Here is a 25,807-nt window from a genome sequence, read left to right on the forward strand (position 1 = left end):
GTATAATAAAGTATTCAATCAATCAAACCAAAGTTAATATATCATTAGTTAAGGGTGGTCTGCTTTTTTTCCGTGGCTTGACAGTCATGTGGTCACATCATGCACTATGCAGTCATTTCCAGTAGTTCAAAAGCAGGGCCAGGCCAGTATAAGGCCACTGATTCAATACAATATGTTTGTGTAGAATCAGATAATGAAGACACAGTATACCCCACAAAGGATGCTAAAAATGGCAAGGACCAATATTTTTCTACCCATTAAGTTTTAATGCTCATCTGTATCGCTGCCTTTTAATTAGATGGACAACGTGACCAGTTAACTACAGCAAACGAGAGATTCAATTCAGTGGCCCCCTGTCTACTGACGGAGACCTGATGAAAAATTGATTTACCAATAACCAGAACTGTAAGTCTAGTCCCTTGCACAGTTCTTCCCATCCACATATCCTATGTTCTACGATACCCGACACGGACACAACAAGAGGCCAGTGGTGAACAGTACAGATTTTGCATTATTAATTCAGAAGGAACATGCCAACAATCTGTAGCTTCTACAACAGATACATACACAGAGTTGAAGTTGAATTGTGGTCATCAGGAGGGGTGCATACTGTACAAAAATGCGTGGCTGCTAAAGATGGAATACCGTTCAAACATGACAACCCTCAATGTAATATTTTCCACCCCAAAAAGTTATTGACCAACGTAATTTTGAGAGGTCAACATTAATTCGATAAACGTTCACCATTGTGTGGAAGCTCCAAATAAAAAAAGTCTTATAATGATGGTCATTGGTGTGAATTTAAATGTTATTGGCCGACACAACAGTACAACTTCAGTTATCAGCACATCTGTTCAAGGCTGGAGGTAGACTATGTCATGCTCAAATGTATTCTGCTCACCCCACAAAATTATGTTACTTGTTCAACCATGTACAGTCATAGAATCTAAGGAATTTGTTTATAGATCAGGAGATTTAGTCTTGGTCACAGAAGGACTTTACCCCTCAAAAGAAATAGGATTTACTTTTAGTACTAATCTTTTTTGAGTGCCAATTATCCCTTTCTCCCCTGCAAGCAATACATTCAGAAATGGGAGAAAAGGCTAAATGTCACTCAGCCTGAATGGAGGTGGGGTGGGGCGTGTTAGCCCAGTCCAAAGCTAGGCACTAGGCTTGTGAAAATATTTACCTTTTCACAAATTCATACCGTTTTAGTGCATGTTGGTGAATTTCTCTTACACTACACTCGGCCAAAAGTTCCTTATTTTAGAAGAAATATGAAATAGATCATTCACCTGTAACCCACACCAGCTCTCCACAAGACAAATAAATTAAGTAGAGAGATCAGCCTAATGGGACTAATAATGTTATTAATAACATAATGACACTTCTAAGCAGTTTAAGATTAAGTGAATACCATATCTGGTTTAATGGCCAGGTTTCTTTCTTCATAATAACGCAAATCTACATAGTCAATTTGTGAAAATAACTCATAAATGAAAGGCTTTCTTTTATTTTCAAATGAACTGACAATCATTCAGCAACTACGTTAATTTGTCCAAAAGTTTGCGTCTGTGAATGAGTAACTATTGCCCATGAGATCTCAAGCATGATTTATATTTAGTTGTGCGCCAGTGTCATGCACCGAAAATAGCTGATCTACAAGATGTAGAATGTGATGTAATGCTTTGTGAGCTTGTAGATCTGCTATGTTCGGCACATGACACTGGCGCGCAATGAAGTATAAATGAAGCATCATTCTATATACATATCTATATACATAATTACTTCACTTCCACGTTTTGTGAAATATTTGACTCATGACGTTAGCCATATCCTTTGGATTGGCAAACATATGAGATGTAAAGGTTATAACCTTTTACAATAACAATGGATCATGACAGATTAATTCACATTATGACAAAAAGTTTTGCTCAAAAACATAGGAAATAAAAAAAACAAATGCTCAACCAGATGGAAAAGCAAGCAGTTTGAACGAAATTACATCCCCGCTCATTTGAAATGCAAACAAAAACTGCACAAAATGAAGGGAGCTTGGAGGACAAGAAACCTAAAATACTATGTACAATAAAAAGCACAATCTACTATGCAGGCTTCAAGAGTTCATTCCTGAATCGGCGGGAAAACCGTAGGCTTGCTTGTCACTGGGATGCATTTTTTATTTGTACTCGTCCTCTGTGTGAGCCATGCTCACTGGGGCCAAAGCGTGAGCCATGCTCACTATAGGCCAATAAGAAATGGACTGGTCTATTGACAAGGCATTGGATTCCAGCAGGAACGGGTTAAGTGATGGGGCGGGGGGGGGGGGGGGGCGTGGCATTCACATTTAGAGAAGCCATGGCGTAAATGAGGTCATACGCAGTGTGTTGGGGGTTCAACCGTCCTGTTTAACACTCTTGTAATTGTCTGTTTATGCCTATAGACTCCAAAAAGGTGGTCCGTGGTGAGTGGAAGGGTGGCCGTGCAGAGCGTCAGACACCAGTGACCACCTGGCTGTTGTAGTCTGTGGACTCCATCTTGAGGATGTAGGGGATGATGCTGTCGATCTGGACATTGCCGATGAGGCCGGCGAAGAAGAGCTCCTCGGTGACGGCGGCGCTCATCAGCCTGAGGGCGGGAAGACGAAGTAACAGCTTGGACAACCTGGGAGCAAAGAAAAGGCAGGGAGAGCCATATTAAAGGGATATTTCACTTTCAAAAATGTTTTTATTAGGACGGCAGGGTGAGTCAGCAGAACCAAGGACGGGTGTTTTTGATGAATCTAACAGGTTAAAAATGGAGTTTGAAGTTATAATGGGTTTATATAGGAAGGGTCTGATAAAATGATTATCAAATATCAAATACTAAATCAAGCAACTTAAAAACGGTCTGGGGGGCTCACAAAAGCCTGAGTAGACGATAAAGTCAGGTCTTTAACTCTAAACTTTGCTTCTGGAGGTCCATGGAACAAAATGTGTTGAGGAGGGGGTTCGGCGGTCAAATACATATAATTTTGGGGGTCCTTGACATGAAAAAGTTTGAGCACTACTGATATAGCAACATACGTTTTTCAGAAAGCGGTTAGGATTCAGAAGACACTTTGTAGAATCGGCCTCAGGTCTTAATGGGTTAACTTATGATTGTTATTCAGATAGGACAGTGAGGACACAGGAAACTGAGTGTAGAGAGAGGGAATGACATTTGTTACTACACTTACAGGATACCGGGATTCTGAAAATAACTTTTGAGCAGCAGCATACTAACCGATAAGAGTCTTCTGGATAGGTCCTGGTAACATAGTCCTGCAACTCCATGAAGGCCTTCTCCTGGAACCTCTCTATCTGGTGGGTGTTGTCTATGCCTGGGTGATCTGGCACACAAACAGCATGCGTAAGCATATAAGCGGGGTAAATAGGATGCGAGTAGAAGAACTTTTTTTACCCGCTGTTGGAAATGCTGGAAGTCATGAGTTCTCCAATATGCCAGTTTCTGGTTTACACAACCGAAAGAGGGGTGGGGGGTTGGAGAAAGGAAAGTACTACATACTATAAAAAGCACAAGAGGCTTCAAGAGTTCAGCTGGAAATGGCTTGCTTGGCACTGGAGTGCATTTTGCACTTGTCCGGCTGTTGGAAATGTTTCAGGTCATCAGTTCCCTAATGCAGCAATGTCTGGTTTACATGGGCACTTAACGGAAAAGCTCATTTTATTTTGTTCCTTTTTTAAACTCACCAGGACTGAAGAGGACTATGGCTTTGAGGTAGGCATACTCGTAAGAGTCTGGAGACAGCTTGGACAGGCTGTTGCAGAACTCCTGCATCCTCCAGATGTGCTCCATCACCACCTTGACTCGCTCTGGAGACAGTTTCTCTGTAGAGGGTTCACAGAAGCACATTATCTTTCTACTTTACAGAAGGTATAATTTTTACCATTTTATGGGCCATTTGCCAGTTTGAACAACATTTAAGCTCAAACACTACAAAAAGACATTTCAAAGTTGTGTGGCATCCAGCAAAAGTGCACGAGGAAATTCCTCAAATTCATTCAATGGCTGTTTAGACTTGACATTCTCATCATTTTGTTAATTTCATATTAGTTCTACAATTAAATATTGTATTTAGATTACACGGTATGAGCTAAGTTCCATTCATGAAAGGTCATGTCCAAATGAACAGCAATAATTTGCATTATCATTACCTTCCTGTAAGCTGGTCTGCAGGTGGCTGATTATGGCAGCCAGGATTGTGCCGACATTCATGACGTTGGAGCACTGGGCCAGGCCCAGGGCAAACAGCTCGTTCCAGCACGCCTTCATTAAATTAATGTCATTGTCTTGACCACTGGAAAATATAAATAGGGCGGGCTTAGTTAGCAACACAGCAACTATTAAGCCACATGGCTGCAATATTACCTAATTCACAATAACCCAGCAACTGGTTCAAACAGTCGCTGTACAGAGAATTAGACTCACCCTAAGGCTTGAAAGGCAGGTATGGAGCGCGCCCAGTGCATAGAGAGGAAAAGTAGCCGGGAAGCCGACTCACAGATGTAGTTCACGTTGAGGTACTCTGGGACGGGCAAAGGCATCATAAGCTGTAGGGAGAGATCATAGAACACAGCAGGGAATGTCAACAAAAACTGGTTTATTGCAGACCTTTTGTATGTGAAAGACAAATTCCCCTCAGGACTCTGCGTAGGAGAGTGTAAAAGAGCTAAGAGCTAGTGAAGATTCTCTCTGATCAATCAGTAGTCGTCTGCTGTTTTCACCTTGTTGAGACCTCGAAAGATGCCAGAAAAAGTGCCAGGAATGACTTTTGCTTGATAAAAAACCACAAATGGCAAGTAGTGTTAAGTCTCTAACATGCAGTGGAAAAGTGTGAAAACAGATATGATTGAACACCTGGTCTCTTTTCTAGTGGTATTCCACCAATAGAAATCTTCCACTTGGACATTGTGCTGTGGTTTAGAGAAGGTTTAGACATGCAAGCATAATGAATATTGTGGGCCAAAACACTGTGGTCAGTCACTGTGTTGCATTATTTATCTTTGATGAATATTGTGAGCCAAAAATGATGCCATCTGCTGGAGCTTGTATGTGTCTACACCTTCTCTAGATCACAATACTATGGGAGATCCCAAGACTCTGAACTTGAATCCACACTTGCGTCTGTCTTTGTCCCTTCCAACATGGATGTATGGAGAGAAACCATGCGAGGAGAGAGTACGGCCTATCCTCTTAATAAGCGCCATGTGAAGCAACGTCCGTTTCTGATTACGGTGGCCCAGCTGACTCGGCTGCCAGCGTCTTTCTTTACCGTTATATTCACAAAATACAGTATCGTTGGGATAACTTTCAAGATGTTTCTAGCCGTTCAGTGTACTCACATCATTGTTAGTTATACTACTTATGGATGGCCCTTAAAGATGTTGTACTGTGAATACAAAAATATAAGAAAGTTTTTTTTTGTTGTGGCCACAATCATGAAAATAACATTGTTCTTGAAAATAATTGGATTAGACATCTTTGTTAATTATGTGACTAAAATCACATAAGTAAGAGGATTGCAAGAACAGATTCAAGACCGTTAGTTCAGAATTTAAATTTTTATTTAAAAAAAAATACTATAACATAAAGTAGAAAGTGTTTAACACAACTTAAAATGCTTTATAACAAAATACATAAATCATAAACTTATTGTTTCCTAACAAATACTTCCAACAAACTCAAAAATCTTTTTGTGTTGGCTTGCAATGTGTTGAATCGTTCGTCCTCTTTTTCTGCCTGCTTCTTTAAAAAGGCCAGTAAAGCACCCCTGGGGACAGCTGGAGAGCTTGGCTCAGGACCGGAATGCTTGGAGAACCCTCGTTGACAGCCTAAGCCCCAGGAAGAGTGATAGGCAGAGGATGTACATTGTCTTTTGGTGGGTGGGGGACAGGCAGAAGTGATGGTGGCCTGTGTGATGATGCTGCTACTTGTGCCAGGCTGTGCAGAATCCTCTTCCACTTCACATGACTGGCCACAAGCAGCTCCAGCTCCAGGATATGATGGACCACTAGAGGCCACGTCAGCCACTGGCTCAAGGTTTCCCCCTACACACGAGTCCATCAGGACTGGGGGCTCAATGGGCCGCTTCTCCAAGGCCTCATGCATGAGGGAAAACCATGGCCATGTGACTGATGAGGCCTCGTGCCCATCTGTCCCCATCGGTAGACATTCGAGCAGCTCCTGGAAGATATCACACAACGGATTTATCAGTGACAATTTGTTATGACTTATAGTTCATGTCTAGGGGAACACAGGAAGGGAGTTTATCCCAAACCTTTGAAAAATGTAATCCAAATGATAAGAAAGGGCTGCTGAAACACTTTAACAAGTAATGCAGTTAACAGGGAAATGTTTTTATATAAACCAAATCTAAATAATTTCACCCACTTTTACACCTGTAAACTTGTGATGCGACAATAGTTGAAATAAAAGTGCACAAATGGAAGTCAAAAGGCACCAGGGTCTCCAAGGCCAAAATAATAAGAATATCAACACTAACTAGAAAATTTAAACTCAACTGGTCTACAGAATCAAACAGAAAAACAATACAAAGCTCCCCAACTATTAGAAAAACAGTGAAGCAAAAAGATCTCACCTCATAGTTCCTCTTTAAGCGGTCCCATTTGTTTGCGACTTGTTTAGGGTCAAGTCGTCCCTCCATGCCCATCAACTTTATGACTTTCCTGTAGAGTACAAAACATGTCCACTTAATGCATCCCTAGTATGATCCCAGACACAAGATAGTTCAGCACAATATTAGTAAAAGGGCATCTCTTGTTGATGACTGTGACATTAGAGTAATAAAAGTGTGATGTTGCATTGACTATCACACAGGTGCTTGTGCTGGGGAGCAAAATATAATTGTGAAAACGGATGTAAAACAGTGAACTCACCGCCAGGGTTTCTTGGCTATGTGTCTCTTCTCCTCGAAGAGGTAGTCTTTTTCTGACCTGTATTTAATTAATTTGGTTGTGTCTTCAGCTGTCCCTGTTAAATTAGACATATTGCAAACCCGTCAGTAAAGGGCAAACTACAAGCCATGAGTGACATTATTTCACATAACACATAACATGAATGATTATGGTTATACTGTTAGTATGACAAAAACGGGTTGTGGATTTAATACATTTAAATTAGGTTACCCATGTGCTTGCATTAATGGCATTTCATTTAGGTTCCCCTGGTTCTTGTGTTAACATGTTAAAGCATAAAATAAAATAACTTACACGTGTGCTGCTTCTCTGCCATCTCATTCAAATTTGCCAGATGTAGGGATGGAGTGATTAACAGTATAGTGGTCAGCTGAAAGTCTTCCGGGAAGGCTGCGCTCCTGTATCCTCGCTCATGGCTTCCCAGAGATCCCTCCTCGCTCCTCGATCCTCGGAGTAGAAATAAGAGCTTTGGGACGACCTTCAAAATAGCGGACTTCCGGTTCAAGCGAGGATCGAGGAAATATCAAATAAGAGACTTGAGATATACACCCCATGTCCAAATGGAAGATTCCTATGGGTTGAATACCACTAGAAAAAAGGGCCAGGTGTTCCATGAGATCTGTTTGACTACCTGGCTAAGGCTCGATGCTGAAACGATTCAGAGTTTTGTTTTAAAAGTCTAATATGGATTAAAGGCATTCATTTAAAGGCATTCTTTTAACGAGAGTGCCTTCCGAGTTCTTTGTATTTTTTTAGGCATTTTTTAGGCATACACCAGGTGTAAGTCATGGTACTGGGATGAAAAAAGAAAGAAAGAAAACTAAAATAAAAATAACAGTAAGAGGGTCGCAGGAATAGGGCTGGGTACCACTAATGTAGACCACAGCAGCAAAGGAAAGCTTCCCTTCAAACAACTAAATCTATCTGTCACAACTGTTTGATGTCAACTATGGGGGTGCAACTAGAAAAATGCATGATGATCTCAATAGATGGAGCATGCTTCCTCTTGACCTGGGAGGTAGAATAAGAGCAGTCAAAATGGTAATCTTACCCAGATTGCTATACCTTTTCTTGTCACTACTAGTAGAAATACCCTTGAAACAATTCAGAGAATGGAATAAACATATTTCAGGTTTTATCTGGGACAAGAAAAGGCCACGGGTGAAATTTTCTACCTTACAGCTACCCCGGGCGAGAAGAGGCATGTCCCTCCCTTCTTTAAGGGATTATTATTTGTCAGCACAGCTGAGACCCCTCGTATATTGGTGTAACCCGTCCTATATTGCTAAATGGAAAAACATAGAGCTATCCTTAATGGATAAACCAATACAGTCATTACTAGGTTGCACTGAGGGAGAGAAAGGAATGTTTCAGACAGTGAGCCAATGGGTACATTTTTCATTTAAAATATGGTTTGAAGTGATTAAACGTTTCCAACTCCAGAAGGAGGCTAAGCTATTAAGCTGGCCAGCATATGATCCTTCGTGCCAGCATTACTGGACGGCAGATATAGACAATGGGTTCGTCTTGGTGTCACCTCCATATGTACAATGATTAAAAAAGGGGATATTGGCAGTTTTGAAAATATGAGTAAGACATATGGGCTGGCTAAGCATGACTTTTTCAGATATCTACAGTTAAGGGATTTTTTCGGGAAAGAAATAAAAAGGTCCAATCCGGGGATCACACCAACTATAATAACTGTATTTGTTGATGCTTATAACTCAGTCAGTAATAGAGGTATTATAAGTAAACTATACAATGGAATTATGTCATTGAATAAGGACTCTACGATATATGTGAAACAACGATGGGAAAAGGAACTTGGCATTGACATAAGTGATGAAGTGTGGTCGGACTCATGGGAAACACAATCAACGACTACTAACTCCTTGACCTGGAGAGACTTTTGCTGGAAAAACCAAATCCGCTTCTTTATCACCCCCAAACAGAAATCTAAACAAACTGGAAACCAGCTAGACTGCTGGAGGGAATGTGGCGATACTATGGTTGACCATGCACATGTCTTTTGGTCTTGTCCTGCAATTCAACCTTTCTGGGAGGAGGTAGCAACACTTATCTCAGAGATTCTAGGTTTCAGTATTAATACTACATTTGAATCTTTGTATCTTGGACAAACCCCGGATGGACTGAGTCAGAATGACTCTTACTTGTTTAAGATTCTACTTGCAGCAAGCAAAAAAGCTATTACAAAGAACTGGTTGCAGAAAAACTGCCCTACTATGGGACTATTTATCAGTACTGTGAGACAATTGCATCTCTTAGAGCAGATGACCTACTCTTTGAGGCTCCAAAAGGAGCTGGGTGAAAAAAAGATGGGGGAAGTGGCTGGACTATTTAGATAGCGAGCCAGATCCTTGATGATGGTTGTATCCTCCCTGTGGTATATTGTACTTTGTATTTGATCTTAAATACTGTCAACATGTTTCAGTCTTATTATTATTACTAGTACCAAATGTCCCATGACCTCTATTAATTATTTATTTATTTATTTGTTCCTGTTCTGTTTTTGTTTTTTACCTGTATGTTTTATTTTTACTGATGTTTTTTCTGTTGTTTTTTTGTACTATTTGATTTTATGTATTGTCTGATAAAACTTCAGAAAATAAAGAAAATAAACTAAATCTGTTGTTACTTTGAAGGAGAACGGTGTTGTGGTTTTTACCTTGAATGGGACATGGCTGTCAGAGAGTAGAGGTCCTTCCAGCTCCACCATGGGACCCGATTGGTCACCTGACATCAGCTGCATGGTGGCCTCCAGGGAATCACCCGCTGAGCCATCTGTGGGGTTTAGGGCTCTGGCAAGGGTGTCAAATGCTCTATATAAAAAACAAACATATGTTTGCATTCAATATACATAGGAGCAAAAATGTGGTCAGATGTGTTAGATGGCTTGTGTGATTATGTTGACTTTCATTTCCCAGAAGGGGGTAGCTCATGTAACAGGAAATGCAGGACAGAGCTCCGAGCCATCACTGACAATACTCTTAGATGGTAAAATTTGATGGACTATAGGCCAATTTAATTAAGTCCGGAAGAGTGGAGCTAGAAGCCACATGGCCCTGGAAGAAATTGTATTAGCGGCTTTATGATGCACAGAAAAAAGACCCCAGGTCCCTTTCTGATTGAAGTTCACATAGTTCTCTAACCCATTAAGACTGGCAACGCATCTGTGTCATTTTTCAGATTTCTTTTTATATATAAAAAATAGCTACAAGCTCATAGTGCCACTCGGTGCCGCGCTATGAGCTTGTATATCTGTTATTTTTTGAAAAACATTTGTGCAAATCTTTGAATAAATGCTTTTTAAAGCAAACACCTGTAACTCAAATTTGTGCTTCTGGGGGACCCTGAAACAACATATTTTACAAATGTTCTCATTGAAAAATAATTCAAAGATTTGCACAAAATTTCACGATTTAAAAAGAAAATAGCAGATCTACAAGCTCATATCGTGGCACTCGGTGCCGCGCTATGAGCGTGTATATGAGCTTGCATAGAAGGTGCGTTCCCGGTCTTAATGGGCTAATACACATCCGTTTTTATTTGGGAATAGCAACTGGTCAGTTTCAAAGACTCTTTGTTCCATATGACAGATGCTTACCGAGTGATATCGGTCGCCGTTTGTTCGTCTCCTTGGATGTCAGTCATTGAGCTGTCTCCATTGCTGAGGGTATCATCACCCATTAGGTCGTTGCCTCCATCGCTGACCTCCCTGGCCTTGTTGAGGTGGGCCAGGGACGACACTACGTTAGCCAGTGTGCTCAGATCACCCTGGCTCGGGTCATCCTGGAGAATGCAGGACAGCCATGACCAAACAGTAGTGCTGCACGATTCTTGCTCAAATGTGAATCACGATTTTCCTCCATAAGAATTGAGATCACGATTCTCACACGATTCTCTTGTAAATATAAAAATATTTAAAAAATATTAAGCAAAAAAATAATAATAATAATAATATTGAAGAAAAAAAATCGCCATAATTTAAAATCGAGATTGCATAGGTGTCTGAATCGAGATCACAATCTTTTTTCGATTAATTGTGCAGCACTACCAAACAGTACATTTGGATTAGCCATGCATTGTTGCACTCGTGGTCATGTTTAGGGGGGTGATTTTTGTGCACAAAAACATTATAAAAAAAGAGATTGGTCATATGATGTGGTCACTGAACTCTGCACTCAGTAAAGCCTTTGACACTTTATATTTGAATAAAGGGTGGCATTTGCACAAATGGAATTACTATAAAAAGTTTGTAATTAAGATCAAGTTACTTAAGATGAACAAACAGACACAAAAACAAACAAAATAGATCATGTGGATGTTCCAGGACTGTCCGTTTCTAAAAATCAAGATCATCCATCTAGCAATGACAAGATTATATTGAATTGTGACAAAAATCACTTTATTTTTTCTTTTAATCCTCTTTGTTCCCTGGAACATAAGGCTGTTGACTATCTGCTTCCATCTGGTCCTATCCTGTGCAGCATATTGTGCCCAGAGCCGTATAAGAGAGTCATATGACACTAGCCTTGACTTTCATTGTAAGAATTAAATGCGGAAGTGCTCTGTCTGTCTCAATGAGATAGTTCCAATGTTTGGAACTATAGCCCATAGCAGCCAGCTTTGCGGTGAGATCAAAGCGTGACGTTACTCTCTCTCTTCTACACTCTGGTTGTGCCTCGCCCCATGTTAGGTTTGCCATATTCAGTTCTGAGGTCACAGACAGTTCTTCGCCAGGTTGTTTTGGCCTCCCTTGAACAACATACAATTTGATGAGTAAATATTTAGCTAACAATCATCTGCCTTACCGTGTCAGGAGATGCTGGGACCAAGATGGTGTTTTCCATCTTGGAGAAAGGCTGTTGGATATTCAACAGCATGCTCGACTCCAGCAGACTTGTTGACCTGCAAACACAGATGTCAAAGCTCATACACAACATTGCTTAACGTTGTTGGAGCATTCAACGCAATGAATGCTCAAACAGGTCTATGTTTTCTTCTAAAACAGGGGTTTTCAACAGGGGGTCCGGGACCCCTAGGGGGTCCTCAGAGTTACTACAGGGGGGCCGCCAAATATTTGTGTGATATGATATTTTTTACATTAACGATAGCATCCCATGATTTCTGAGAACTTTTGCCAAAAATAGCAGATCTACAAGCTCACAACGCCTCGCAGCGCGAGGCGTTGTGAGCTTGTAGATCTGCTATTTTTGGCAAAGAGGTATATAGGTGTAGAGGGGAAAAAAGAGCAGAGCAAGCAAAAAAGAAAAAAAGGTTTAATCTGCAACACAATTTTATAGAATATAGAGGGGGTCCCTGCTTCATCTCTCTCTCTCAGCAAGGGGGTCCTTGGCCTGAAAACGTTGAAGACCCCTGTTCTAAAACAATGTGTGCTCCTCGGCGCACAGGTCTCCGCCAGGCCAAAACGTGAACTGGCCCACCCACCGGCCCACACACACACAAGGGCGGACAGGGGGCGAAAACATAGTCTCGGTCACAAAAAAAAAGAAGCATATTCAACCAATCTCCACTTCCTACCGTGGTTCTTTAACCTCCCACTGACTATGTACCCACAGACTTAAACACAGGCTATCCAACAGATAACACTGCCGACTCAAGAGTATGCAAGCTGCCCTAAAGCTCTAACGATGCTACTTTGTATATCATGCACAGTGTCAGTATACATCCGCTGCTATGCTCACGCACCTTTATATCTTATCTCCGGCAACATGTGTAAATATGTAGATAACTTGTTTGGGTTTGGGTTTTTTTTGTTCTCGTTTGATCCCCTTGCCCCGCCCCCCTCTTCCCTTTCTTTTTTTCTATGGAAATAACGATGGGAACTATGCACAAAACTTTTTTTTTTTTTACTTCTGTAAACCCGTGATGTGACAATAAAGCTGATTCTAATTCTGTGTCAATGAATTTTCTTCTCTCAATACTGTGCAGCATCTAGAGCTACATTATATATATGAAATGTAACACAAATAATGCTCCTGGTTATTATTTCACCTGGCAGTTTCCTTGTCCGTTACAAATGTGGGTGTTGCAGCAAGAGGGCTACACAGATTCTTGCGGATGTAGATCTTCTCTGTGGAGGCCGCACAGTTGACAGACTTCTCCCTAGTAGCTACTTCAACAGGTTTCCTCTCACACTGCACGGCTAAGAGAGAGAATAAAAGAGATTAGACCATAACCACATCATGCTCTAATGGTAGAAATCAACCAAAAAGGTGGTGCAGTGGGCTTCTCTGTTCTAAGTTCAGAGGAGTAGAAACTCACAGTCCTGTTTCATGCCCAGAACCATGCAGCGCTGCAGCCGGCAGTACTGACAGCGGTTGCGGTGGTGCTTGTTGATGACACACTCTCCGGAGCCCCTGCACGTGTACACCAAGTTCTTCCTGATGCTGCGTTTGAAGAAGCCCTTGCAGCCCTCACAGCTGACTGCACCGTAATGACGCCCTAAAAGAGAGAGAGAGAGAACAAGGTTGGGTTTGAAATATGTATGGGTGCTGATTAACCCATTAAGATCTGGGACGCATCCGTGTCATTTTTTAATTTGAGCTAAAAAGCATTATTTTACACTTTGGCTATTCAAAAATAGCAGATATACAAGCTCATAGCGCGGCACCGAGTGCCGCGCTATGAGCTTGTAGATCTGCTATTTTTGAAAAATCAAGAAAATGTGTGCAAATGAATATATTTATATTCTTTTAAAGCGAACATTTTTAACTCAAATCTTTGCTTCTGGGGGTCCCTGGAACAACATATTTTAAGATGGCGGCCAAATAAATATCATTTTGGGGGTCCTTGACATGAAAAAGTTTGAGCACCACTGATATTTTTCAGAAAACAGTTTTAGAAGACATTTGTAGAATCGGCTTCAGGTCTTAATGGGTTAAAAGATGATGGCATGGTTTTATAGCCCACTGTGTTCGATTCCTACCTGAGGCCTTGTCACCACACACCACACAGTATTCCACAACTGGCTTGACAACTGACTGCTCTGAGCCTTCGGTCACAAACTGGAAAAAAAAACATCAGACAAGAGAAATATTAAAAGAGCAAATGGGAAAATGGGAGACCTTTCAGTCACTGGTTCATCATCCTAAACGAGAGTTGGGAGAAACATTATCCAAGATGTATCAGGCATCCACAGCCTGTACCTGGATCTGCTGCCCAGCCAGCTCAGTTGATGTGAAGAGCAACTGGCTGACCCCGGAGCCGTCTGGTGCGTGCAGGAGCACCTTGTTGGGTGAGCCCTCCTGCTTCGCCAGGATTACCTTTCCGCCTGGAGAATAGTCTGCGTTGGCTAGAATGTACTGCTGCTGCTTCCCTGGAGACGAAGGCTCCAGGGCCGTGACAATCTGGATCTTCTGTCCCGTTTGCTGATCTGTTACTATCTATATGAGCCGGGGGGGAAAAGCATATCATCATGTACAGCTCTTCAGACAATATTTATAACAAACAATTCATTTAGTGCCAATATTATTTACATGCGTTTCAGTTTTGTGCGCCATGTTTCATAACTCGTGAGTGTTTTATGCCCTGTAAAATGCACATGTGTTTAGGCCTTGTACTTGACTGGCCTTGACTTTAACAAATCTCAAACTACAAATTGGCAACTTTCAAATCTCAAACTGTGTACACACAAATAAGGTTTTATCCATCACAAATATGGTTTTACAAATCTCAAAATAATAATTTGCTGACGACAAATCATAAGCTGTGGAGCGTAGAAACACAGAAATACAAATAATTTTCCATGTAGTGATGGAAGAAAATCCAAACTTGTACTCTATGCACAGAACAGAGTTAAGGTACCTAAGGACAACCAGAGGAAGAGGAACTCTATCAGTGAGCAGCAAGGAATAACCTTTAGCAGCCCAAACGTAGAGGACAACTGCATGCTGATTAGCATGAATACCAGGTTAGCTAATAGCAAATTAATAAAATGTATTCATGCTGAATATAATGAATAAACTTAAAACATATTTGATTAGTCGCTTGCATAAGGATAACTTTTTAGTGGGTAATTGTTGGAATTGTCAGCTCGTCAAGGACCAACTTTATTCAAGCTAAAGTTAATGATTATATTTCTATGGAATCAACAAGCTTAACAATAATGTTACTGCTTTTAATCCCTCCATCTCACCCACAGTTTTTTCTATTCGGTTCCTTTTGATTTTTATAATGTCTCTCTTACGCACTTCCACGTTTTAATTACAGGGTCCCCACACATTTTTAGCAATTAATTTCCAAAACTTTTCCAAAACTTTTCCAGAATATTTAGCCCAATTTCCAGGCCTATATAACAATCATTCGGCGCAATAATGTGTCTCTTACTCCTATGTAGAATGCCCAAAGATAGGCAGTGTAGCAAAAATAAAGTTTGAGACATACATTAGGCTGCCGTCACACAGCCCGTTCGGCGAAAAACTACTTATGTTACATATTTCGTGTAATATTATTCATGTTTATGAAAATGTTTTGTTTTAACAAAATCAATAGCCAAAAACAATGCATAGCCAAATATTTTTCCAGGACCCTTGATACATTCCAGGACCTTTGATGATGTTTGATCAATTTCAAACCTTTTCCAGTACTGGATTTATTTTTTTTTCAAAATATTTCCAGGAATTTCATGACCGTGGGGGCCCTGTAATTATGTTACCTATTTATCTCTAACTGGCCTGTTTTGTCCCCATTTCACCTCCTCTCTTGACAAACAGAGAGACAGATGAAAATGACTATTAACAGTATTACATAATGACAGGTCAGTTAAAACAGAGGAAATAGATATTATCATTAAAATGTGGAAGTGCATAAAAGAGACAATGTAATAACCGGGTATATTAAAAACTGAGGATGAGATAGAAGAATTATAATCAGTAACAACATACCCAACATTTTTCAAGTGACAAAGACCTCCCTCTCTAATGTTAAACTTGTTGTTTGCCTTTCATACAAATAAAATCATATTAACTTTGCAACTTTTGCATAAAATTGGTCTAGACTATTCTCAAACAACCAACCCACTAAAATGTTATCCTTATGCAAGTGACTACCGGTAATCAAATATGTTTTAAGTTTATTCATTATATTCAGCATGAATCATGTTTTGTTCATTTGATATTAGCTCACCTGGCATTTGCCATGATTCATCATGCATGCGTCCTCTCTGTGTATTCGCTGCTAAAGTCTATGCTATGCTGCTCACCAATTGTCAGATCCTCTTCTTGTGATTGGCTGTAGGCACCACCATAACTCTCATTGGTGCATACACATGTGGGGTTTCTTCCATGACTACAAGGGGAAACATTGCCACATTTATTTAGATTTTTGTGTCCATAGATTAATATTTGTAGTTTGCATTTTGAGATTTGTAAGACAGGATTTATAGTTTTGTGATGCATATAACACGACTTGTATGCCCACAGTTTGAGATCTGTACTTTGCAATTTGTATCTAGAGATTTGTTAAACAGAATTTTTTCTTTCACAAGGTGTAAAACACATGTGAATTTTGTTTCTCAGAGCACAAAACACATGACGTGAATGATGGAGCACATAACAAACACGTATCGCATGAGTTGCGAAACACGCATAAATAATATTGGTAAATTCACTCCATACTTGAGTGTTGGAAAAGATTGGGTTGTCAAATCACCTGGATTCTGTGTCCCAGTGCCAGGCCGCCATCTGCTGATACAAGTTGAATCCTTTGAGTGTGTCCATCCATCCTGATATGTATCACTTTCCACTGCACATCAATGCCCCATGAGGCACATGCAACTGTAATGGAAGGAAGGAAAAATGAGAGTGTGTGTGTGTGTGTGTGTGTGTGTGTGTGTGTGTGTGTGTGTGTGTGTGTGTGTGTGTGTGTGTGTGTGTGTGTGTGTGTGTGTGTGTATATATATAATTCATTAGTCACTCAGTTTCATTATCAATAATTGTATAGAACTGAGATTGCTTCCCAATTAAAGTAGCACTGCAAATAGCTAATTATTGTCTAAATTACATTGCTTAAATTGCATCTGAAGAAGAAGCCCTATTCTGACAAAAAAAGAATCATCAATGTAAAAATATGACTCGGCAGGAGTCATATGGATTTTTTTTAATATATATAATAATAAAAGGTCCTTCTGTAAAACGAAAGAAGCAAAGTACTGCATTCAGTCTCAGACAGAGGGCAGGCATTTATAAACATATATAACGGTTATGTTGCGGTGTAGCCCTGGGCCTGTACTTTAACTAAAACGTACACAGTAGAATCCACTAACAGTCTACAAACCACCAAACGGACCAGTTGGTTACATCTAGACTCTCAGTGCTAAACGAGAAGACATGGCAGTGTGTAGCTGCTATAGCATTGGTTCTCAGAGTGGGGTCCGGGGACCCCCAGGGGTACTTGAGGGGCTACCAGGGGGTCCCCAGCTAAATGATGGATAGGAACCAAATGCACCCTTATGGGTCTGTAACTCTGAGAGTGTAGAAATGGAACCAAATAGCATTGGTTCTCAGAGTGGGGTCCGGGGACCCCCAGGGGTACTTGAGGGGCTACCAGGGGGTCCCCAGCTAAATGATGGATAGGAACCAAATGGACCATCGTGGGTCTGTAACTCTGAGTGTACAAATGCAATGCATTTGTACAAATGCAATGGAACCAAACGGGTCCATTTGGTTCGATTTGCACACTCTCAGAATTAAATCAACATTGATTTTACAATATGAATTGGGGTCCCAGAGATAGAAATGCCATTAAATGGGGGTCCGTAGCCTAATGCATGTCAAACTGGGGGTCCTTGAAATTAAAAAAGTTCGAGAACCACTGAGCTATATAGCACTAGCTCGAATATGCCATCGGTGGTGATGATGGCCTTGTTTTAAATACAAAGTATTGACACCGGTCGAACCGCGGCGTGTGTTTTTTTAAAAGCACCACAAAAACACGGCGTTTCAAACAACACGACGGACATTTTTTGAAAAATCGATACGGAAGGATAGCAAGCATTTCTTTTCCTGTTGGGTGAAAGGTCAACATTGAAGGGTTAAAGCATAGGGTTCAAAGGAGGCCCGTCGCCATCATGCCTGGTGGTGCAGGAGAAGCGGGACGGGCGGCGGGGCGACAACACGCAAAAAAAAAACACAAACTGCGTCATTTGGGCTTTTAAAAGACACACAACCCCACCAGAACAGCGTTGTATCTACGTGTATCTACGCGTCCGCGTTTTAAAACACACAAAATTGGCATAAACCGGAGCGGCGCTAGCATTAGCATAGCAGCTAGCCCCGGTGGTTAGTTAGCTTAGCTAGCTGGCTGCTAAGCTAGTTAGCGGTTAGCCGCGCGGGTGTTTGTAATTTCCTCTTATTATGGAATTACCGAACAACACGCTACCAGCGACGACATAGACAAGCGTTATCGCAAAATAAAAACCCCACGTAAACGCGGGGGGCCTGTTTGTGTATCACCTACTTGACGGGTGTTGTTGTGGTTCTAAACGAGGCTTGCTTCAGCTCCGCGGGTTAGCAGGTTGCTAAAACTGTAGTTCAGCTAATGGCTGCCTTCCTGTGCTGCAGACCAGTGTTGCCATGTCGGCTTACTATAAGCGACTTTGGCGTTTGTTTTTTTCTGTGCAGTTGCTTGTAAATATTGGTGTACCCCCCAAATTAACATGTATTTGTCCACGTACCCCCATCTAATAGTATTTTGTGACCGCTGGCGTGTACCAGAATTGTGTTGTTAAATTAAAAAAAAATGTTTCACCTTTTTCAAGAGTTTTTTTTTTTTAGCAGATCTACAAAAATGTGTACGCGAAGATGACTTTAAATCACCATAGTGACAACTGATTTAATGTGTTTAAAAAACTGAGTGCCCTACAACAATATTAGGCCACGACAATATCCCCTATTGCAGCCCCCTCTCTATTGCCCCAATTATTGCCCACATAACAAACTCATGTCGCTTCTTTTGGTCTTGTTTTCATAGACCTAGTTGCTTATTTCCCTCTCAAAAATTGGCAACACTGGCCGCATCCTCACTACACATCATTGTCCTCCCAGCCGGCGGCTGTAGGGTCTGTCTGTCTGTCACGAGCCTCGTCTCCTCCGGGACTCCAGTCCAGGGGTCTTCAACGTTTTCAGGCCAAGGACCCCCTTAGCCGAGAGAGAGATGAAGCAGGGACACCCCCACTACATTGTATATAATTGTGTTGCAGATTAAACATGTTCATAGATTTCTTAGACAGTTTCATAGACTTTGACAGCACTATCATCAGTGTGTGTTGGATTAATGTGCATTTTCAGACATTTAACCACTTGAACTGTCAACACTTAGTCTGCTCTTTTTTTCCCCGCTCTACACCAAACCTCATTGCCAAAAATAGCTGATCTACAAGCTCACAACGCCTCGTAGATCTGCTATTTTTGGCTAATGTTCCACTCAGAATAGGGATGATAGGGTTCAAGTGGTTAATGTAAAAAACATTATCCTGTCACACAAAGATTTGGGGGACCCCCTGTAGTAGCTCTGAGGACCCCCTGTTGAAGACCCCTGCTCTAGTCTCTCTCTTACATGTGTTGCTAGTTATGCATTGATTTCTTTACATTCATATATATATGTTTTTAGTAGTTTTCTGCAGTTGGATGGGAGGGTCAGAGTTCGTGACCTTTTTCTTTCTTCCTCAAAACATGATTATGCGCATGCGTAGTTTGAGGGGAGCAAGGTGTTGCACAGAAAAGTGTGACCTATAATCGAATGTGGTGGCGGTGCCAAGGGGTCGCAGGCTTGCAGCACTTTAGTAGGGGCTGCTAACCACAAAAAATGGCCAAATCGTTACGCGGCGGATAAAAGCACCAAATTTGATACAGATGTCCCTTGGGTCATCCTAAAACATCCTAGAAGGGGTGCCCAAAAAAATCTTAAACAGGAAGTGAGTTATGGACAAAATTCAAAATGGCCACCTAAACTGTTGACCGTTGACTCAAAAGACACCAAAAGAATCTCCAAAAAGCATAACATTTGGCATATATGTCCCTTGGGTCATCCTAAGACATCCTAGAAGGGGTGCCCAAAGGAATCTGAAACAGGAAGTGAGTTATTGACGAAATTGAAAATGCCCGCCTAGTGTTGTCGATTGACTCAAAAGACAACTAAAGAATCTCATAAAAGCATACAATTTGGCACACATGTCCCTTTGGTCATCCTAAGACATCCTAGAAGGGGTGCCCAAAAAAATCTTAAACAGGAAGTGAGTTATTGACACATTTTAAAATGACCGCCTACAGTGTTATCGATTGACTCAAAAGACAACTAAAGAATCTCATAAAAGCATACAATTTGGCATACATGTCCCTTGGGTCATCCCAAGACATCCCAGAAGGGGTGCCCAAAAAAATCTTAAACAGGAAGTGAGTTATTGACAAAATTGAAAATGACCGCCTACAGTGTTGTCGATTGACTCAACAGACAACTAAAGAATCTCATAAAAGCATACAATTTGGCATACATGTTCCTTGGGTCATCCTAAGACATCCTAGAAGGGGTGCCTGAAATGATCTGAAACAGGAAGTGAGTTATTGACTAAATTGAAAATGGCCGTGTACAGTGTTGACAGATGATGCAAAAGACACTCATAAATAATAATCTCATAAAAGCATGACATTTGGTACAAATGTCCCTTGGGTGATCTGAATGCATCTTAAGGGGTGACCAAAGATAGTTTTAATAGTCTCTCAATGGAAAACACTCCTCCCCCACGGGCTGCACTGCTACAACATTCAAATCGAGCAGTTTGCCAATCTGGCATTTGGTCCAGAAGCCTGAAAGCTATGCAATCTCTACCATCTCCTGACAAATATGGATGGATTAAAGTCGCTGATTCGTGGACACCTTTATGGACACTCTTGCCAGAGGCTGCCAAAGTTTGTAGAGAACTCAAGTGTGGCTGCAAAGCTGAGCCCTTCTGTTCGAGAAAGTGTAGATGCCGGGATGCTGGGTTACCTTGCAGAGCATTATGCCAATGTGCTGGTAATTGCGAAATGGCACACATGAATGCATGTACTGTAGTTACTAAACACTAATCACAAAAAAAAAGTAATGATCAAGAAGAAAATACATGAGAAGATAGAGTGTAAAACCAGCAAGAAGATGTAGAGTGCAAAATAAATAAGATGCAGACAGTAAAATAAGAATATGCAGAGTAAGATAAGATGCAAAGTAAAATAAATAAGAATATGCAGAGAGTTAGATAAATAAAGAAGATTCAAAGAGTAAAATAAAACAAATAATGCAGAAAGTAAAATAAATAAGATGATGTAGAAATGAAAACAGAAGGTAGACTACAAAATACGGCAGGTTATGCACTGCATAACCTGTCGTATTGAGTCTGCATAATATGCAGACTGCCGTGGTCAACTGTTTAAACAGCCATTTAGAATTTCTTCAACATGGTCCCTTCCTAAAAAGTTTAATAAACAAGCAAACAAACAAATAAATAACCCCTTCTAGGATATATTAAGAAGCACTCAATGTACGTACCAAATGGTACACTTTTATGACGTCCCTTTATGTTTTCTTTTGTGTCAACTGCTTTAGGCGGTCACTTCCTGTTTAAAACCTCTTTGGGCACCCCTTGTAGGATGCGTTCAGATCACCCAAGGGACATTTGTACCACATTTCATGCTTTTATGAGATTCTTTAGGTATCTTGCATCATCTTTCACACTGTAGGCGGCCATTTTCAATTTAGTCAATAACTCACTTCCTGTTTCAGATTATTTTGAGCACCCCTTCTAGGATGTGTTAGGATGACCCAAAGGACATATATGCCAAATTGTATGCTTTTTGGAGATTATATAGGCTTTTTGAGCCAATCTCCAACACTGTAGGCGGCCATTTTCAATTTTGTCAATAACTCACTTCCTGTTGAAGACTTTTTTGGGCACCCCTTCTAGGATGTCTTAGGATGACCCAAGGGACATGTGTGCCAAATTTTATGCTTTTTGGAGATTCTTTAGTTGTCTTTTGAGTCAATCGACAATACTAGGCGGACATTTTTAATTTGGTCAATAACTCACTTCCTGTTTCAGATTTTTTTGGGCACCCCTTCTAGGATGTCTTAGGATGACCTAACGGACATGTGTGCCAAAGTTTATGCTTTTTGGAGATTCTTTTGGTGTCTTTTGAGTCAACGGTCAACAGTTTAGGTGGCCATTTTGGATTTTGTCCATAACTCACTTCCTGTTTAAGATTTTTTTGGGCACCCCTTCTAGGATGTTTTAGGATGACCCAAGGGACATCTGTATCAAATTTCATGCTTTTATCCGCCGCGTAACGATTTTTCACTTAGCAGCCCCTACTATTGTCTTGCAGCGAGCAGGTTTGCCATCTGGACAGAATCTGTCCGACTGATTGATCTGCCACTGTTCTCTTGCAATTAAATGAGGCAGTGTTGCCAGATTTTGTGTGAGAAATAAGCAATCAGGTCTAGGAAAACAAGCCCAAAAGAAGCAACAAGGCCACTACTAACCCTAGAATGTCTGTGATCTTACATACATTTCATGTATTCCAAATACACAGCCCGGTTAGCAGACTGATCTGGGCGGCATACATCTTCTCCGTGCTGCGTGTGTATTCACCCAATAATAAAAGACTTGGAGTCAGATATTGTCCTCTAGTTTAATATCCATTTGAATGCTCTGAATTGAAGAGGACTGGAAGTTCTGGAACTGTATTCAATTTTTAAAGGTTCTATTTTGCAGAATGGTCCGTGATGATGTTCTGTCCTGATGATCTGATCAAAAGAAAGATCACATTTGCATGAGGTAGCTCTACCAATTACTAAAATAAGGGGTGATGATAATTGTGCTAAACAACAACATTACATTAGTTTGGTTGATTCCACTGAATTATCAAAGACGTCTCTATTTTTCAATACACACACACACACACACACACACACACACACACACATACAGGCTGTGGCTGGGCTTCCGTAACACCTCAACAGTGCCACAGGCGGATCACCTCCATGCCACACCTCATTGATAATACCCAGGGGGCAAAGGGGGGTATGCTGCATTTGCTCTGCTATAAAAGGTTGGCCACCAGAAATAATATCTATGACCCCGTAGGATCACAACCTATATGGACAACCCGGTCAATTTTTTGCTGGAAATCCAATATGGCCGCCTCAATATTGGCCCCTATCAGTACCCAGGGGCAAAAGGGGATATGCTGCATTTGCCCTGCCATAAAAGGTTGGCCACCAGAAATAATATCTATGACCCAGTAGGATCACAACCTATATGGACAACCCGGTCAACTTGCTGCTGGAAATCCAATATGGCCGCCTCAATATTGGCCCCTATCAAAAAATAGCTTTGGCAATAACTTTTGAACCAGATGGGCTAGAAATAAAAACTTGGTGTCTATTTCATGGTTTCAGAGCATGAGAAACTCAATGGAATACTTATCTTTATGATTGGGTGTGTCTGGCCCTTTAATTTGCATATTTCCAAGATGGATGCCACGCGAAAATGAGTTTTACTATGACTTTTACAGTGACAGCTTACTGTTATGGCAAAAAGTCTGCTTTTTAAGCAACATGAACACATTTGGTCAGTTTGAGCTTTCATTTCTATTTTGTCAATATGGCTGCAGTCATAAATAATGTATGGTATTACATTTTCCCCCAGATTTATTGATTTATAGATCTATAGTTGTGGGGATGATTGCAGAGAAAAATCGGAGAAAAAGCCCACAATGTATCTTATGTATCATTTTAATAAACTAAATACAATATAAACATACACATGCACACTCCAAGACTTGCCAAAAACGTCAACTTTAGGGCTATACAAATTAACATAGTTGTATGCATTCAAGTAACATAACAAAATATAGACTACTTAGTGACAAATAGAGTAAAGGCGGAGTTGAGGTTGCCTACAAAAGGTTCATTTTGACCTCTATGGTGACAAAGGCAAGGCTGGCTCGGTAGATGCAAGAGGGACTGCATTGCTAGCACTGAGAGACCATCCATACTCTGTGAAAGAAGGAATATCCGGCTTGGCGATATGTGCACATTTATCTATTATGGTTGCTAGAGCAGCTCTTCTCAGGTGCAGGTCAAAGGCATTCTCTGTCGGGGGCAGCAGCTTTAAGAGGGTTGATCTATTATTGAGGAACTTGTACACTCTAAGCTTACACAGGTCAAAATCCTCCGGGTGGTCCGCTTTCGATGTATATACAGCAATTGTGAGGTCTCGTGCCTGATTGATGACGTCATATGAGAGGGAATCAGAAGAGTTTTCACCAAACTCCTCAAGTGCAGGGAGATCCAGACGCATGCTGGCCTTGAACCATGCCTTCTTCCCAGTGAAAAAGGGATAGCTGGTGGTATCTCTGCCACTTAAACTATGGATAAAGGGCAGGGCACGACACTGTGCAAGCCCCAGTGCTGATACCATTTGATGGATAGGAAGGTATGAATTTTGTTCTCACCCACAGCTCTGGAAGGCATCTGAGATGGGTTGCTGCATAGTAAAGGCACATGATGATGATGTCTGTGTCATTGGCATGGATGACAACTCTGTCAACTTTGTCATTCTGGACACTGTACAGGGTGTGGAGTATTATTCTTGTATCAGCTTCCTGTTGTGTGGATTCTAGTGCAGGGACATCTTCAATAGACCCCTCCTTGATCACCACACTCCTTGTCTCTTCTTTAAACCACCCACCCAGGTAAAGATGTGTTGGACCAAGGGCCGACTTAAGTTTCTCATTTTCACACCATTCGTCACAGAGGAAACTCAATAGGTTTGCCTTGTTAGCTGACACAGCAAAACACTCCTGAGGATCTGGAGCTGTGTAACGCATACTGACTTCATATTCTTTGGTAGGTTTTGGTCGAGCATATCTGTGTTCTTGCTCAGCTGTCTTAAGACTAGGTCCACTGTACCGGTCACAACAGAAGTGAATGATCTCTGTGCCAGCAGGCACATCATTCAACAGCAGACGTTGGTATCGTTCAGCGATTGTTCCAAATGCTTCACCTTTCAGGAACGACCAATGGCGTATGGCATACATGGCATCAATAACTACTGCTGTTTTTCTGTCTTCTGTAGGCAGGTCAGGGATGCATGCAACTTTGGTCTCCTCTTTCAGGACCTTCACAAGGCTTGCCTTGGTACCTGTTCTCATCCTGCCATCTTCCTGGAAGAGGGAAGGGGGGAAGCCATTGCACTCGTGGTTGCCTATAAAGTCAACAAGGTTGAGTTCTCCACCACTGGCTATGATTTGGGTCATGCGCAGGAGGGCAGTAATTTCATTGCTCTTGCCAGGTGCTGAGGTTTTCCCCTCAGAGTGTGGGAAGTGTTAAGCTTCATTATGCTTGTCTTCTTCTGTTCACTGGACAATGACTCACACAGTGCCTTCAGACCCAGTTCTTTCACACTCATCAAGTGGTCCTTGACTGTGGAATCAGCACACTGTCCTGTAGATATGTTGATCGGGATGATGTGCTCACTGTAAATGGGTTAGTCTCCACTGCTGCCATGACCTTGACTACCATCTCTGCATCCCGGATTATACGACTCTGACCAGACTCATGGTGTGGGTTGGAGGAGTGGAGGTGGAGCATAGACTTGAGCTCTGCAGAGACAGCTGCAGTGAGTGGTTTTGTGTAGACCCATTTTGTCCTGGCAGCGGGGCTGAGTGTAATGCCATCCAGACTGCTTGCTTCCTTGGCATCGGCATTATAGGTCTTCTCCAGTAGCATGTCAAGAGAAACACTGTTGTGGCTGC

General features: G+C 41.3%; 2 protein-coding genes across 2 annotated transcripts; both read right to left on the reverse strand.

Annotated features, from left to right (window-relative positions):
- Window positions 1-276: 276 nt before the first annotated feature.
- On the reverse strand, window positions 277-18,590 carry nr2c1 (nuclear receptor subfamily 2, group C, member 1). Its single transcript, XM_084058941.1, has 14 exons — window positions 18,477-18,590; window positions 16,671-16,795; window positions 14,168-14,404; window positions 13,948-14,026; window positions 13,284-13,463; window positions 13,014-13,164; window positions 11,810-11,906; window positions 10,603-10,787; window positions 9,664-9,817; window positions 4,471-4,592; window positions 4,197-4,339; window positions 3,732-3,869; window positions 3,265-3,370; window positions 277-2,664 (listed from the first exon to the last, which is right to left on the reverse strand). The coding sequence occupies exons 2-14, from the start codon at window positions 16,740-16,742 to the stop codon at window positions 2,493-2,495; spliced, it is 1,836 nt and encodes a 611-aa protein (XP_083915067.1). The 5' UTR covers window positions 16,743-16,795; window positions 18,477-18,590; the 3' UTR covers window positions 277-2,492.
- Window positions 5,692-7,702, reverse strand: LOC311047882 (uncharacterized protein; the record flags this gene model as incomplete). Its single annotated transcript, XM_084060831.1, has 4 exons — window positions 7,272-7,702; window positions 6,939-7,032; window positions 6,641-6,728; window positions 5,692-6,225 (listed from the first exon to the last, which is right to left on the reverse strand). Exons 1-4 carry the CDS (start codon window positions 7,291-7,293, stop codon window positions 5,692-5,694), a joined length of 738 nt encoding a protein of 245 aa, XP_083916957.1. The 5' UTR covers window positions 7,294-7,702.
- Window positions 18,591-25,807: the final 7,217 nt, after the last annotated feature.

Source organism: Gymnoscopelus microlampas (genome assembly GCF_963454915.1).
Source record: "Gymnoscopelus microlampas genome assembly, chromosome: 6".
NCBI classification, from domain to species: domain Eukaryota; kingdom Metazoa; phylum Chordata; class Actinopteri; order Myctophiformes; family Myctophidae; genus Gymnoscopelus; species Gymnoscopelus microlampas.